Source organism: Onychomys torridus, chromosome 3 (assembly GCF_903995425.1).
Source record: "Onychomys torridus chromosome 3, mOncTor1.1, whole genome shotgun sequence".
Taxonomy (NCBI): domain Eukaryota; kingdom Metazoa; phylum Chordata; class Mammalia; order Rodentia; family Cricetidae; genus Onychomys; species Onychomys torridus.
This window is the reverse complement of record NC_050445.1, coordinates 102,223,507-102,240,995: the sequence shown is the minus strand read 5'-3', so window position 1 is coordinate 102,240,995 and position 17,489 is coordinate 102,223,507. Positions and strand designations below refer to the sequence as shown.

General features: G+C 48.5%; 1 protein-coding gene across 1 annotated transcript; it reads right to left on the bottom strand.

Annotated features, from left to right (window-relative positions):
- Positions 1-875: 875 nt before the first annotated feature.
- On the bottom strand, positions 876-14,634 carry Cav3 (caveolin 3). The gene is made up of 2 exons (XM_036182247.1): positions 14,173-14,634; positions 876-1,622 (listed from the first exon to the last, which is right to left on the bottom strand). Exons 1-2 carry the CDS (start codon positions 14,284-14,286, stop codon positions 1,281-1,283), a joined length of 456 nt encoding a protein of 151 aa, XP_036038140.1. The 5' UTR covers positions 14,287-14,634; the 3' UTR covers positions 876-1,280.
- Between the last annotated feature and the right edge of the window lie 2,855 nt (positions 14,635-17,489).

Genomic DNA, 17,489 nt, shown 5'->3' with positions numbered 1-17,489 from the left:
CTTAGCACACAGTGTGAATTCCTTGGTATTCTTCTTCCATGGACTTTGTGTGGTGCCTCCATGTCCCCGCATCTGGTGAGTGATGTGGTCAATCTTGCTTTACCAGCTGCTTCATAAAAGGTGCACTTAATAAACATTTTTTCCTGTATATTTCATTGCCTTTTTCTCCCTCCCCAAAACAGTGACCTCTCATATTAGTTTCCTGGCAGGCTCCAGGGTCACCTGTCTGCTGGTGACAGCTGCATGGGCTGTGGCAGGGGCGAGAAGGAGGACCTGCTAGTCTTCTCTGGAGTCCTAGGTGTGCTCATGTCAAACCCACCATGTGCTGTGGTCTAACTGGAGACTTGGGATTCTTTAGTGTCACCTGGAAGGGACTGAGTTCAATGGGGAACATGTGGAAACCAATCCGAAAACTGGCTTGCTGAGGGTTGGTGTGTGTTTATACGCTGGGGGAGACAGAGAGGTGTTGGGAGTTCACTCTGTTATTTTCACAACTGGCCCAGATACATATACCCGGGGCCTCAGACTCTCATGGCATCTATTAGGGCTGATGGTGCACACATGCCACATGGCAAAGCCAGATATGCTCTTCTGAGCCAGAGGGGAGATTCTAAGACGTTTGAGATTGGGACCTACCTGGGGATGCTCACCTGCCCTTAGTACTCATTAGCAGCCTCAAGGGCAGCAGAAGTCTCGTGAAAATAATCTCTTCACATGGGTGAGCCTTATGCCCAGCAAACAAGAACTGTAAAGAAAACAAAACTTGGTGCTGGCTAATTTGCCCAGAGGTCCAACTGAATTTTCTAGGTTTCAGAACCAGAAAAGGACACACAACCAACTCACGGACAAACAACGCACGCTGTTCCCTGGTGCAGCCAAACCCTTTATTGCAGCACCCTCCTCTTGCCAGCAGTCACTGCTTGCTCTCTCTTGCATGAGGAGCCGGGTCACCCTCTAGGGGACTGGCGCTGGTTTGTGGTATTACAGTACATGTGAACGCAAAGGCTTGCGCTAGCTGCCTCTTAACAAACCGTCTGCCCTCAGGCAGGCTCGCAGGGGATCATGGTGGGCTGAGCAGAGCAAGGGTGCCTGTGTTTGCACACGGGGCTGTCATTTCCTCCTGGCTCCCCTGTCCCTTGTGTTCCTATCTTGAGGTGAAATTGAAAGGAAGCGCAAAAGAATGAACTCAAAGGCAGCCCGCGGGGAGCGTGGAGCGGAGGCGTGGTGCTCACCTTTCCTAATTCTCCCCTGCCCAGCCTTCCCCATAGCCCAGCCTGGCTTTAGCTTTCCCTCCTCAGTGCCACCTTGATGTTGCTGCAGACCTGACCCAGGGCAAGAAAGAGCGGGTTGCAGAAGGTGCGGATACACAGTGAGTAGATGTGGCTGATGCACTGGATCTCGATCAGGTAGCTCTTAATGCAAGGCACCACGGCCCAGATGTGGCAGAAGGAGATACAGGCGAACAGGAAGCCCCAGATCAGGGCCAGTGGCACACCCAGCAGCGTAGACAGCAGGCGGTAGCACCAGTACTTGGAGACGGTGAAAGTGGTGTAGCTCACCTTCCACACACCATCGAAGCTGTAGGTGCCCTCAGGCTCTGCGATCACATCTTCAAAATCTACCTGCGGGAGCCAGAAGGGGACAGCTCAACTCACAGCCTATGTGGGCTTTTCTAGTGTTCACACACCTGCATCAGAAACCCTGGGAGTGAAGCCAGAGAGATGGTTTAGCAGCTAAGAGCACCTGTTGCTCTTACAGAAGACCTGGGTTTGGTTCCCAGCATCCACATACTCCAGTTCCAGGAGATCTGATACCCTCTTCTGAAATTCATGTGCCCCAGGCACATAGTGTGTGTGTGTGTGTGTGTGTGTGTGTGTGTGTGTGTGTGTGTGTGTGTGTATGTGTACACACGGGCAAAATATTCATACACATAACTAAAATAAAACAAAACAAAAGATAAATAACTCTGGGGTGTCTGTTGAGCTTCAGTAGGTCTTGGTGAAGTTTGGGACTATATCTCTAATGATTGTCCAATATGGATGATAATGCTGGTCCCCAGCCCCGCTAACTTGCCACATACTATAGCTACAAGGTACTCTGAAGCCTGTCCAGCCTCCTCATTCTATGCTTGGGTAAAAGCATGCTCAGAAAGTGGAATAGCTTGTTTAATATGGCAGTGCTAGAGTCACAGTGCCTGCTATGGTTTGGATCTGCAATGGTCTGCAAAGACTTGGTCACCAAGATGGTTCTACTGTGAGATGGTAGAACCTTTAAGAAGTGGGATCTGGGGGTGGGGTGGGGGAGTCAGGGCATTTAATATAAGCTCTGGAGGGCACAGTGGGAGCCCTGGTCTCCTTCATTCTTCTTACTCCCTGGCCATCAGGAACAGTTTGGCTTCACCATGTGTTCCTACCATGATGTCCTTATCTTACCACAGGACTGAAAGCAGCCAACTGACTATGGACTGTACCTCTATAGCTGTGAGTATAATGAACCTTTCTATACATTGCTTATTTCAGGTGTTTGTTATTAAGATGGAAAGATGACACCATCAGTTTTTTGTTAACTTGACACAAGCTAGAGTCATTTGGGAAGAGTTTGTCTTAGTTAGGGTTTCAATTGCTGTGAAGAGACACCATGACTACAGCAACTCTTATAAAGGAAAACATTTAATTGTGAGTGGTTTAGAGTTTCAGAGGTTTAGTCCATTATCATCATGGTGGGATAGGGCAGCATGCAGGCAGACATGGTGCTGGAGGAGGAACTGAGAGTGGAGAAGGAGCTACATCTTGATCCTGCAGGCAACAGGAAGTGAACTGAGACACTGGGTGTGGCTTGAGCATAGGAGGGTCTCAAAGGCCACTTCCACAATGACACGCCTCCTCCAACAAGGTCAAACAAAGCCATACCTCCTAATAATGCCACTCCCTATGAGATTATGGGGGCCAATTACATTCAGACTACTAGTGTTCCTCTATGGTCTCTGCTTCAGTTCCTGCCTCCAGGTTCCTATACTTGAATTCCTGTCCTGACTTCCCTCACTGATGATGTGTAACCTGAGAACTGTAAGCTGAAATAAACCTTATCTTCTACAAGTTGCTCTGACCATGGTGTTTTATTACAGCAACATAAATCCTAACTAAGACATATGCATCCTATTTTTAGTGATTCTAAAGAAGTTTGGCAGCCAGGAGCTAGAGTGAGGCTCAGCTGGTAGAGCATTGGCCTAGCATATGCAAAGCCCTGGATCTAAACCTTAACACCACACAGACCACATAATTCCAGAACTTGAGAGGTGGGAGCAAGAGGATCAGGAGTTCAAGGTCATCCTCAACTATACAGAGCGTTTAAGGACAGCTTGGGTTGTATCAGTCCCTATTTCAAAACAAAGACAAACAAACAAACAAAACAAACAAAAACCAAAAACACAAAAAGATGGTCATTTATCCTGCAGAGATTTATGCATCAGTTGTAGACATGTCATAAGCTTTGGTCCTCATGGAGCTAATTAATGTGAGTGGTAAGTGCTGTGTTAAGTTGGAGGTTGGGCCTGGGTACTTCTAAGGGGCATTTAACTCAGACTATGTATGGAGCTTCTTGGTGTCTGAAGGCTAGGAGGTGGGCAGAGGGGTTGTAGGCTGGAAAAGAGCATCTGGGCTGAAAGAACAGAAGCTACTAGAAGCCAGTGGCTATACAGTGTGGCCCTCAGGAGATGCAGGTGCTTCCTGAAGGTCAATGCAAGCAAGGATCAATGTGGTGCTAGAGAGAGGATGGTGGTAGGCAGTGCTCAGCTGAATCTGGGTTTTGAGCAGCTTGCTTAGTTATTGCAGCTGGGGAGTAGGAGCGCTGGGGTGAGCATGAATGTGGAGGTCAGTGAGACCTTGGTGATTCCTGTTTTTCAGTGGTAGCTCTGAGTTGGAAAGATGGTCAGGTATGGGAGCTACTGGCCCATTGCTATGTATACCCAGCTTAGAACTGACATCTTCACCTCTGGTTTATGTGGAGCAAAAATGGAGAGTTTCTATGTCTTCAGGGATCTCTCAAAGTTTAGAATCCTAGAAGGCTAGAGGGCTCGACCAACCTAACCTGGGTTCATTCTCCACCCTCATTTTTCTTAGAGGCCCTTCCAACCTCCATGGTGGCCAAGACCCTTCCAAAGAGGATCTCCTGGGATAGCTTGTAGAGAGACCTGCATGGCCTCAGGAACTCTGCCAGCAAAGAGACAGAGGTTTGCTTCTCTGACTTTGTCACATCTGGCTCCTCTCCACTGTCCTCCTTGCCCAACCTATCCTTGTCCCGCCTCCCTTTCATGCCACAGTCCTGAGGAGAGGGCTCTCTGATGACAGGCTTCCCACTCCTCATCACCTTACTGGGGGAGCATAGAAGTGGGCCCAGAAGTGGGGGCTCTAGCTTGGACCAGGACCAGGTTCAACCCAGGCATCCTGACTAATCCAGTGTCTTTCCCCTAGCACAGCTGGAGTCAGATCCCAAGGCACACCTGGCTATGCTGCAACCCTCAGGGAGGGTGACCTCTCCTAGTGAGATCTGCCCCCCCCCCCCCCCCCCCCCCCCCCCCCCCCCCCCCCCCCCCCCCCCGTAGGCAGAGAAACCTATTGCAAGACAGAACCACAGTTCTTTATCTTTATCACCTACCCAGATCTGAGGGTCATCAGTCACTGTAGCCCGGCCTGCCCATTTATTTCAGCAACTTCCTCCATTTCACAGTTTTCCTGTTTGGGACTGGCTCCAAAGTGGCTGCTGTACTTTGGACCCTGCATAAGCTATCATTGGCTAGATGAGTCAGTCAACTTTTTGAGTTTTTCTGGGTTGCATTTTCCTTGCCCTGTTTTGTAGGAGTTGTCAGAGGAGTAAATAAATCGAGATGTGAAAACTGAGAACCCTGATTGGCGGGATTAGGAATGGCTAGCTCCTGCTAGAGTTTGGATCTGAGATGTCCTCTAAGGGAAGGTGTGTGTGTTAAAGCCTTAGTCCCAGGGTGGCACTCCTGGGAGACCAAAGAACTTTTGAGCTGGTGCCTAGCAAAAGGTTGTTAGACCCTAGGTGGTGTGACCTTAAAGGCAACTTTGTTCCTTCCTCTTTACCTTTCAATTCCCTACCATGAGGTGAACAGCTTGCTCCAACGTATGTTTTTGGCCATGATGTACTGCCTCATCATTGAGTCAAAGCAATGGGGCCATCTGTCATGGACTCAGACATCCAAAACTTTGAGTCCAAACCAAGCTGCACCCTTTGTAAGTTGGACATCCTGGGGACTTGATACACAGAAACTGATGGAACAGCTGTTGGTGGAGGCAGAGCCTGGAGAAGAGTGCATTCCTCAGTAAAGAGCTAGCCATGCCTGTAATTCCAACCTCAGGGAGGCTGAGACAGGAGAACTTCTGTAAGTTTGATGAAAGCCTGGATTATATAGTAAGTTGCAGGTCAGTCTGTCTATAGTGTAAGATCCTGTCTCAAACAAACAAACAAATGGATGAACAAACAAACAAACCAAGAACAAAAAACTAGGAATCTAGGGTCCAAAGGTGGGCTTGCATGCCAGTGCAGCTGCTGACCAAATGGGTGGGTTTGACATGACTATCTATTTATCATCTATCTATCTACCCATCTATCTGCTCTCCATTATCCCTTCCATCTTCTACCCAGCCACCCATCGACCCACTTCTCTATCTCTATTCATTTATTCATCTCCCTTCCTGTTTATCTATCCACATGCCCACCTGTCTGTCTATCCTCTTTTCTTCTTATCTATCCATGGTCCATCTGTTCTTCCACAGAAATACTTATTGAGCACCCAGTGCTCAGTATTCAATATCTACCACACGGTAGGTGCTCATTAACGATAAGTACTTGTTCAAATGCTCTTAGTTCCTATAAAAGATGTCTCAGAGGTTCTGCTGAGATCCCAGATCGTGAAGAGGAATTCTCATGCTGACCTCATCAAACTGTGTGCACCTCTCATTGACAGCTGATAATGGATGGGATTCTTTCTCTCTTTTTCTGCTTATAGTGCTTGTCCCTTCTGTGAAGATCTCTCTGCTGTGTTTTGTAATTACCATTCCTTCCCAGAAACCACTGGCATCCACACTTGAGTTATTTCCTAGGATTGTCTTTGAGGGCTGGATGTGTGGCAACTGGTCTCTTTTCTTTGAAACAGCAACATGCTGTTGGAAGGCTGTGCTGTGCTGTGCTGGAAGGAGGCAGCTGCTCCCCTAAATTGAATCTGAGGCCTGAGAGCACTCTGGTGACAAATGCTGGTTTGGAGAGCCATTCATAAAAAGTATTCCTAAGTGTCACTCAGCAGTGGCCATGCCAGTGCATCAAGCACACTGTGACTTCATTTCCTATTTCTTTTCTAGCAGCAGAAGGAAGAAGGCTTTTTCTTGGGGCTGAAGAAGCCTCAGAGCCACCTATGTGGAGGGTGGGAAGGGAAGATTGGCACTCTTTGGCCCATGTCTTCTTCTCTGGCATAGTTATTTTTGGAGTACCAAGAAAGCCAGTTGGATAATTGGCATAGGCTAACACAGCCCCTGCAGTCAGAGAGGGTTGGGGAGGTATAGGAATGCTAGGTTGCCTAAGGATGACAGGGGTGGTGGGGAGGACAGCACCTACCCCTGTCAAAATTCTGCCTCCACCCAGAATTCTACATGACTGAATCCTTGGTCATCCAGGGTCAGACCAATTCAGATAAGGTATCTAGGAGTCTGGGAGGTGGTGCTAGGATTCCAGCGTCCACTTGGCTATTGAGTTATGGTGTGATTCAAGGTGCTATGCTTTTCTTCTCTGGGAGTCTAGTTATTTGCTATGTTGAACTCTACAAGAGACGATAGACACAGTTCTCAGCATAGCATCGGCTTGGGAGGCAGAAGACAGGAGCAGGCAGCTTAGTATAGCTGGGTCCTGGTGTCCTGGCCTGCTTGCTGTCTTGCTATGTAAAGGGTGGCCATTCAGTCCCAGAAGGTCAGTACAGAAGCTGACTTGGTGTTGGAAATAGTCATAGAGATTCAATGCAGTCATTTCATGACTACTGAATAATAATATTAATGAGGATTTATGCTACATATCCACTTTTCATTTCATTTCTCTGATCATTAATCTTTACTATGTCTTACAAAAGTATTGCTGTACAACAGACTGGGATGATCACAGTAGGACTGACCCTTACCCATACAGTCTGAAAAGCACTGATGTATAAAATTATAAGGTAAAAGGAGATGATAGCTGCCAAAACAGTCTTAAAAGATGGATGAGATTTACTTCTTTTGTTGGAAATGATACCAGCAGATTTCTGTGTGATCTGGGGTGACCATGATAACACCCACAATGCATTTGGGCTCTATTGATCATCTCTGCCCATGCATCTTATACTAATCATTTCAGAGGGTGTTTAAGGGTCAAGCATAAGGCAACCCAGGTCAGACAGACAGCGAAGCTTGTGTCTGAATCTCCTCTGCGTGCTTCTTGTCCAGGGTCAGCACATGGGCTGGGGGGCCTTGTCCAGCAGTGCTCCAGGGGTGGACCTGACTGGGGTAGTAAGGGAATGGAGAAAAGACAGACACAGATAGACAGACAGAAAGCTGGGGTCAGGAGGACTGAGCTCTCAGGTGGAGAAATTACAGCACCCTGGAAGCTCAGCATTTTTATTATATAGAGTTGAACAGAGAGGCGAGGTTATTGCATAAAGCTGAACAAAGAGGCAGGGTTTACGGTATGGAGTTAGAACAAGGAGGCTAGTTTAACTGATCTTTGTAGGAGCAGTCTCTATGGGAGAGCAGTTTCTAGGCTGTGAGTATCCGGAGGAAGAAAGCTATGTGGATACTTTCTGCACACATTATCAACATCCACGCACAGACCAGAGGGGGAGGTTTTGCCATTTACCTCTGACCCTCACCACCTGGGGAGAAGACTTTGCTGTTATTATTCCATGAATCTGAGGCTCTGGGGCCTTTGACATGACTGTTCCTATGTCAATAGCACACATTCACTCAGGACTTCACTCACTCCAGGCTTTCTCCATTCTCTACAGCTGGATACCCCAGCAGGAGCTGAAGCTCAGAACACAGTGCAGGAGGTGGTCAGGTGTTACCAGTAGCTTGGGCTGAGAGCATCCTACAGGGCTACCCAGAGAACCCTTGCTGGAACACAAAGGGATGTGTGTTTGTGTAAAGGACCAGGGAAGAGACCAAAACAAGGCCACAGGAAGTGAGAAGGAGATGGCTAGCGGCGCCCCACTGACCTCCCAGTGCCGGTTTTTGCATCTAGCCTCTTGCTGGCTCCTTCTGGCATCTCTCTTGCCCTCTCAGCCTTTGGTGAGGATGGTGCAGGCGGGGTAGGGAGTGATGGAAATGCCTTGGCTGGAGCCCTAGACTGTGTACCAGCTTTTGGCTGTGGGCTAGCGAGTCTCCTCAAATAACCTTCAATGAGTCACAACTCTTTGTATCTATGTCCGTGGGTGGTCTTGTCCCATCTCAAGCCTGAGCTTGCCATGTCACTCATTTTAACTACCAGAATGTGACAGAGAGAGTACTGGGCCAGCTCCAGACTGAACACCAGGAAGTCCTGGCACCTCCTGCTTTGGGGACTCCTGAGTCACCTTTTTTTTTAAAAAAAAAAATTAATTAATTAATAATTTTTTTGTGCTTTACTTTTATACCTTGCTCTAGAAGCCAGTGGTGCTAAGGGTGTATTATAACTGGTTCTTCTAGAAATAGTCCTAAAACTCTGAGATAGAGACTCAGCTATCCCAGCATCTAACTGAATCCTGTCCTCTGTCTCTACCTGTGTCCTAGAATAGCACAGAACCTTCTTGAATGGTCCAGCTCAGAAGAGCATCCAAGTGATGTCAGCCCTCGACTACAATCTGACTGAAGCTGTAGGACATGTCCCTAGAGAGAGGAGAGCTGCCCAGCCAACTCCACAAAGCCACAGACTGGTGGGATGATGGACTGCACAGCCGTTGATTACTGATAAAAGTGTGTCCCTGGGGAAAGCACCTTGAGTTCCAGGTTGATTTTCTAGAAGCTGGGGTGGGGGGCTTGTTTGCTGATATCAAAAATGAAAGCACAGACACACTCTACCTTGGTAAAGACTTCTGATGGCAGAACACAGGGAACTGTGTTTTAGCAAGCTAAATCATCAAAAAGAGACAACATTTTGAAAGGTCTAGATCAGCTGTTCTCAACCTGTGGGTGGTGACCCTTTTTGGGAGTTGAACAACCCTTTCACGGGTTGCCTAAGACCATTAGAAAACACAGACATTTACATTATGATTCATAACAGTAGCAAACTTACAGTTTTATAGTTATGAAGTAGTAACAAAATAATCTTATGGTTGGAGTCACCACAACATGAGGAGCTGTATTAAAGGCTTGCAGCATTAAGAAGGTTGGCCCTGCCTGATTATTTACGTGGGTCCTAGGGAACTAAACTCAGGTCCTCATGCTTGGGCAGCAAGCGCTCTTCTGACTGAGTCATGTCCTCAGGGCTCATGTCGTCATTTTGAGAGGGAACATTACTGAGGGCAAGGCACAGGAAGGAACTGCCAGTGAGGACTGAGTGAACTATGATCCAGCCTCAACATGCCATTTCTGCTTTCTCACCCACAAATTCTCTTTTGGGTGCTCTGGGCTTTCCTCATTGAATGGTTCAGTATTCTCCAGCAGCCAGAATAGAAAAGAGGCTCTATTTGTGGTACCAATTCTGACTAGCTGGTGGTGATAGGAAGTCACAACATGCCCACATGGTTGGGCTTGCCCAACGGACCGCCTAGTTATTTCCGGTTCAAAATAGCCATTTCCAGGTCAAAACATCTCGCGTGACTAGGACTCCATGGCTTTGCATGGCTGTGTAATCTATGCACATGCGTGGAGTAGCCACACGCGGTCCTGTACGCATGTGCAGCCCTCTCTTTAAAAAGCCAGTGCCATTTTGCATAGGTCTCTTTTCTCTCCTCTTCTTCTCCTCTCTTCCTTTTCTCTTGACCATGTGGCCTGTCACGTCTGTCTCTTCCTATCCTATATTAATAAACAGCTCTTCTGTGGATTTGTTGTGTTCTGGATGTGTTCCTTGCGGGGTAAGAGTGCCAAAATAACTAACAGGTGGGACTTGGCTTCCTGGAAAAGTACTGTGATCCATTAGTAATGTCTGCATTCACACAGGCAGGGGTAGTGACAACACCTGCCTCTCACATTCACCAACTCCATCAATATTCTTTCTGCAACTGTGAAAAGCCTGCATAGGGTGGGGAAGGCTGCTAGAGTCTCTACAACCTGAGCCTTCAGGAGGTGCCATCATGTGGGGCACTTGTACTAGTGAGCCTAGTGGCCCCAAAGCCTGGTATGTGGTATGCAGACAGTTCCCACCACATCCTCTATGTCAGCATGGTACCTGGTATGCAGTGACTTGTGAGGGTCCACAGCAGGAGTGGGTGGGGGAAGGGAATGAAGTGTCCTCTTCCCAAGCTGTCATCTCTCACGACTTTCACTCAGCCAGGGGCCTGACCAAGTATGAGAGACTAGTTCAAGTCTAGTGGGTGTATAGGCTCCATTTTGATCAGACTCTCTCTTTCCAGCCTGGGTTCAATGGCAGCACCACTAGGAAGTGCCTCCCTGTGCTGGGAGTCCCCTGGTGGCTCTGTCACTTTTCTCTCTTTTTACTGTGTGAAATCTGGCAGCTGATTGCAGAGGGAAGTATAGGTCCTTCTTCCCTACCCAAAAGGAATTTTCAAGATGCTCAGCAAGCTTAGTGTCTTAGATGCTGCCAGAAATGGGGACCACAGCCGGCTCTTCCCGGATTCTGTCCTTGCCATTCATCCTAGCCCACAAGGACCCTGCTGACATGTGGGAACACCCTGGCAGAGGCCATTTAGTGTGATGCTGTGGCCTTCTGTGCCTTGGGCCTTGGCCTCTGTCTTATCTCTCTGCTCTCCGCTCTCACCTGCCATCCATCCTTGTCTTGTTTCTTTCCCAGGTGATGACAAGGACCCAGGCAGTAGAAGATTGTCCTGTTCTGACAGCCTGCTCCCACCCTCAGACAGTCAGCTCTATCTCCCTCTCTTTAAAAAACAAAACAAGAACAACAACAACAACAACAAAAACCAAATACACAGTCCTGAAGTCTCGGAGAACCTGTGTGTGGTATTTATCTCCCGAAATTCTCCCTGTTCTGTATTTTTAAATGTTTCATTTCTGGCTTATTAAAAACGAAGGAAAGGAAATGCCACACAACTTCCCAAAGCAGACGATGACCAAACAATGCAAGTTAATTTCCTCTGGACAAAACTATTTGTGCATCTTTGATTTAGTCTTTAGGAGCTATTTGAATGGAGAACAGGGATGCCAAATCTGCCTCAGAAAAACCGCGGGAAGCAGGGTATCTACACCACTGTCTCTGTCTCTCTCTTTGGATCATAGTCTGGACCCAGGGCTTGATGCCACCTCCCTCTTGGTTTGGTAGAACCCGAGTCCCCTCTGCACTTGTTATCCCTCACAGCCTCCCCAAGAAACTGTGCTTTGCCATACTCCTCATCCTCACCCCTAGTGGCTCACCAAGGAGCCCAGAGCTCAGTTTTCCAGGCTTCTGGACTGGAAGCTGCTTGAGGACTCTGTTTAGTTCCAATTAACTATATACTTCCTGGGAGTGGGGACCATGCTATACACCTTCAAATCCCTCATCTCATTCAGCCCACACATGACATTTCTGCTGCTCAGAGTTGTCTGAGGTTCATTTACCTGATGGAGGTAAATGGTACTGTTTGCAATGCCACAGGAGGTTGGGAAGCTTCGGTGACATGTCCAGTGTCTTCACTTTGGGGGAGGAGTCAGTTCAGTGGGACCACTCTATGGAAACCATGACTGCTACACTTCTCTAGTATTTTGAAGTTGGAAACTTTTGCTTTGTATGTCTCTCATGGAGTTCCATCTCTACCTTTATTGACTTACATCAATAAAACACAACAGTATGAGCTGTTAGAGAGGTCAGTCCCAGTGAAAGGACAGAGAGGCTTCCTACAGGAGTCAGGAAAGTCTTTCTGGAGGAGGTGACATTTGGTAGTGGCCTTAAAGTCTGAGTGGGCTGTGGTGAAGGCAAGCACTTCTGCCCAAGATATAGGGACACGCTCTGTGGGACTGGCCTGGGGAGTCTCCAGGCAGAACAAATGGGAAGTAGCTTATGTTGGGTGTGGACAGGCACATGAGAAGCTGGGTTCTCACCACATAGAAGGGGCTGTCCTGAAGGAGGCAGCTCTGGCTGTGCCTTTCAATGCACCCTTGGTTGTGTTACCAAAATCTGTGGCTCATATGACCCCAGGTCTCTAATTCTGTGTCATCATAATCACAATATAAAAAGAGAGATGCATTGTCAGGCGTTGGTGGCGCATGCCTTTGATCCTCCCACTCAAGGTAGAGGCAGACAGATCTCTGTGAGTTCGAGGCCAGCCTGGTCTACAAATTGAGTTCCAGGTCAGCCAGTGCTACATAGAGAAATCCTGTCTCCAACAAACAAAAACAGCCAGACAGTGGTAGCACACGCCTTTAATCCCAGCACTTGGGAGGCAGAGGCAGGTGGATCTCTGTGAGTTCGAGGCCAGCCTGGTCTACAGAGTGAGTTCAGGAAAGCTACACAAAGCTACACAGAGAAATCCTGTCTCGAAAAACAAAAACAAAAACAAAAAAAACCAACCAACCAAAAAAACCCAAAGAGGGGTCAGCTTCAATGTTGGAAAACTTAAGAATGTCTGACACAATTTGAGCATGTGAATCAGTTTTCAATATTCCATTTTAATGAACCAAATATGGAGCATGCATTTCTGAGAAAAATCTGGAGTCCACACTGAGGTGTGTCCTCAGCATAAGATATACATAAAGTTCTAGAAATATATATATATATATATATATATATATATATATCCTTTTATGCAGCTTAGATGTTGAAATGCTACAATTCTGGATCTAGAGTTTAATAAAAACAAAAAATTAATTAAAAAATTAACAAATTAGTGTGCGTGTGTGTGTTCATGTGTGTATATGCATGCACCATGGTGCGTGTGTGGAAGTCAGAGGGCTTGCAGGAATCTGTTCTCTCCTCCTACTACATAGGTTCTGGGGACTGAACTCAGGTCATCAGGTTTGGCAGTGGGCATCTTTATCTGCTGAGCCATCTTGTCAGCCTCCTAGAAATCGATTTCTACTGTTAGATTTTTCTTTTTTGAAAGTGACTACTGGAAAAAGTTTAAATTTCAGAGCAGGTGGGTGCATTGGTCACCTCGGTACTTCTATTTAGTTTTGCCATCAGCCTGGCATAACTCTTGTCTGATCTTATAAACTACACGTGTAAAACCAAACCATAGAGACTGTCATGCCAAAACAGCACCATGCCTGCCGTCGTGTACAGGGCATAGCAGCTGGTAAGGAGTGGCTGCCGAACTGTGGATGGTTTTACAGTTTGCAGGGGGATGGTAGAAGGGTCACACTGCACCTGTAATTCTACAGGCGGCTCTGGCCTGTGATTCTCAGTACTTAGTCAATACGCAGCCCCTCTGGGGACTCTGAGGCTGGTGGCTGGCACTTCGCTCTGAGGGAGATCCTTCTGGCTTTTAAGTGGAGATTGAATTGTAGGGACCCAAGGCTAGTGACTTGAGTGTTTCCTTCCAGGCACCTGCTGAGAGGCCTTTGCCTGGTCCTGGTCACTAGGCCTGTGGTGAGGCAGGGAGCTAGGCAGAGGCAGGGAACTGGAGGGATGGCCTATAGGGCCCAGTGTGCCAGAGGGACAAATACTAGGCACTGCTGTACAGTGGGCCTTGGAGGGGCCACCGGTGAAGCTGCCCTCAGATTAACCCCAAGCCCACTATGGAGACAGCCTAAGTGCGGCTGGCACGGTAGAGCAACCGACTTGGCCTGGTTCTGAATCTTCCCAGCGATTCCTGCTGGGCCTGGGGCAGAGCCAAGGGCAGGCACTTGGAGCTACTAGTAAGAAGGCATTTTTGGTGTCTTCCCCTCAGCCCCATCACGCATGTGGCAGATGTTTACTTCTTGCCTTCTAAGGCCTGTACAGATTTGCCTGTTCGCTGGGGTTTGAAGAAGGCAGTGTCCAGGGACTTTGGGGAGGCTGACCTCAGTGTGTGAGGGCTGTGATGTCCTGCTCAGGCACAGAGCCTACCTTCACAATGTCCTCATTGATGTTCTTCGGGTCGCGGTTCACCAAGTCTATCTCCTTGCAGTGAATGTCCTTGATGATCCGGGCTTCCAAATCTGAGTGCTCTTCAGTCATCATCGTGGGGCTGTGGCACCTTCAGGAGGAGATCGGAGCCTTGTAGCCGGGGCCGTTGACAGTCCTGGGGCAGAAGGACCAAGTTTGGGGTCTCCAGACTGGTGCCCCTGGAGGCTAAATAGGCCCCACCCAGCATGCCGGCTGACAGCTGTCCTGCATAACTTCAGCAGGCCTCTGGTTAAAGCTGCCGGTGGCACGCCTCCAAGCTAAAATTAAGACTGGATGGCAGAGCGCTCCTTAAAGGGGGCTGTGCTGGCCCTTGGCCTCACGCGAGAGGAGACCTGGCATTCCCTGCCAGCCACCAGGCCCTGGCCTTCCCGGTACTCTGTGGAGGCGGGCTGAGCAACTCTCCTGGAGTCCCTGGAATTTGTCACTGAGTACTCAGGCTCCTCCCAGAATCAGCTGCCCATTGGAGAAGGGAGGTGGGCTCTGTCCCAGCCTTGTCTCTTGCTAGTTGCTAAGTGACCTTGGCACATGTCCCTTCTCTGGGCCACCAGGACCCTAACTGGGAATAGGGATAATATAAGGAACAGATAATGACCATCAAGACCCCTCCCATCCTGGAGGGGAGGAGATTGGCTTTGTGGGAGATTCTACTGGGTGAACCGGAAATGTCTGGTAGATTCTCGTTAGACTAGGGACTGGCTGTGGTGGCCAAACACTGTATATTTGTTGTTTCATTATTAAAAAAATTAAAATTATATTCTGTGTGTGTGTGTGTGTGTGTGTGTGTGTGTGTGTGTGTGTGTAAGTGAGCAGGTGAGCAGTCCACAGCATACATGTAGGGTCAGAGGACAGCCTGTTCTCTCCTTCTGCCATGAGGGTCCTGGGATTGAATTAAGGTCACCAGGCTTGGTGGCAAGCACCTTTACCTGCCGAGCCATCTCACTAGACCCAGTGTTTTGTTTTCTCCCCCCTCTCCCGCCCCCCGGGGAGGGGGGGGGGACTGAACTCAGGTCCTCATGCTTGCACAGCAAGCCATTTATGGACCAAGCCATCTCCCCACTCCCAAGTTCATCCTGATTGTCAGTTTAACTGGATGGAGACACTTAGGGATGAGGAGAGCACAACGCTGGACCTGACCGTAAGGGCGTTTCTACAGATGAATCCACGGGTGGATTCAGAACGGAAGTAGACGATCTGGAGGTGGTAGAACTGTGGGAGGAGGGTCTAGTAGGAGGAAGTGGGTCCCTGGGAGCCGCATGCCTTTGAAGAAGGGCATACCGTGTCCTTGCCCCTTCCTTTACTCACCTGTGTACTTCCTGTCTCTGTGATATGGGTTGTTTTGCTCTGCCATGATGGATATGTCCTGGATCGAGAGATGCTTCCTCCGCATTCCTCTAACCCCCGACAGCCACAACAGTCTTGCTTGTGTGTGTGTGCTCCAGAAGGAAGAATTCACACCAGGGCACAGGTAGGGCCGGCAGTCAGTCAGGGTTTATTTTTAGCGCCCTAAGTGCTAAAAGAGCTAAGAGCACCCTGCAGAGGCTCTAGGGTCAGGATGTGTAAGTCTTCTCCCACCATTTCTCCTCCTCTTGCCGAGCCCTGGGGTGGTCCAGCTGGTCCCTTTCCTAGAGTCGATGGAGGCTTTGTAGCCATCCTCACCCACAATCCACCCTGTTACAGGGGAATTAGGACTGTGTATGAAGGTGTGAGTGCCTGTAGAGTGGAGAAGTTTACTACAGAAAGGACATCAGCGTCTTTCACGTGCTCCTCAGGGGAGGCTCTGAACGCTGGCTGGAACCTGCCTGAGGTTGGCTTTGTTGGTTTTCGCAGGGCCCGTCTTTCCTCTTCTTTAGTTAGCTTGGCTGTTGTGGACCCAGTTACAAGCCTCTTCTGGATCTTCCCCGGTGTCCCTGCCCTTCCCATTGTAGCAGGCATTTTCTCTAACATTTGTTCTAAGTAAAACAGGCTAAGCCTCTGAAGAGTGAGTTAATGCTGATCTGAAGCTGTCTTTGTTCTGATTTGACACAGAAGAGACTACCATCTTGGCCCCGCTCTTCCGTGCCTTGGAGCAGGTCTGTGGTTTTCCTCTGAAAGGGAGTCAATGGACTACAGGTTGGGGTGGGCTTGGGGGTGAGACAGGAAGAGGAGAACACTGGGTGAGGGTGTTGTTCCATTTTCTATGTGTCTGGGTTGCCACCTTCAAATGGCCCTGGTTCCAGCCTTCAGGCTGTCCATCTACCAGTGAGGTGCCCCCTTCAGACGCTTTCTCGGGCCATCTTACAATTCAGCTGTGTCTTCAAACTGCAGCATATGGAGGATGACAATTTTGAATCCTGGAGGCCAAGGGCTATGGGTTGCTTATCCAATCATCTGCACATTCATTCAGGATTTAAGAGCTGGGGATAAAGTTCTTGATCAACTTTTGTCTTGCCTCAAGGACCTGGGTTAGGATGGAAGCTGATGGACTCCTGGGCAGTGTGGCAAGTAATATAAATTAGATATGGTTTATAGACAAGTCCACAGGATGTGGTGTTTTCCCTGATACCCTCCAGAAAGTTTCCCTGGTAAGTAGCTGTAGACTTAGGCATTGGAGGGTGAGTAGGAGCCCGTCACAGAAAACCCTTTAAAAAGAACAACCATGGCTTCAGAGAGGTGTGAAGTGGCATGTTGAAAAGCATGGAGTGACAAGATAACAGAGTGTCTGGGGCCAGAGATGGGTAGGCGATAAGGGATGGGGACACTCAGTGTGAAGCATCCCAGGTTCTCGCAGAAGAACACACACACTTATATCTAGAGGTAGATGATAGCCTGGATATGAAGCAGGACCTGCAAAGGCCTGCATGTAGAGGTCTGGTCTCCAGCTGGTAGTTCTGTTGAGAGATGTTGGGTCATGAGGGGGTCTAGCTTCATCAATGGGTTCATCCTTTGGTGAATTCATAAGCTACCAGGAGGCGAGGCTTGGTGGGAGGAAGTAGGCTACTGGGGGCATGCTTTTGAAAAGCACATTTTGTCCCAAGAGCTGACCTCCCGCTCTTTCTGCTTCCTGGCTGCCACGAAGTGAGCAGTATTGCTCCACAGAGCTCTTCCATCCTGATGTGCTATCTTATTATAGGCAGGCCCAGAAGCAATGCAGTCAAGTGACTATGGGTTGGAACTAGGTGAGTCAACATAAATCTTCCCTCCCTTAAAATGTTCCCCTTTGGCATTTTGTTATAGCTTTGAAAACTAACACGAAGTGTTGGAAAACCACTAACTGCATT

Coding starts and splice junctions, on each gene's coding strand:
- Cav3 (XM_036182247.1), bottom strand. CDS start 14,286: ATGATGACTGAAGAGCACTCAGATTTGGAAGCCCGGATCATCAAGGAC. Junction 1,623..14,172: donor TCAATGAGGACATTGTGAAG/GTAGGCTCTGTG, acceptor TGGCTCCCGCAG/GTAGATTTTGAAGATGTGAT.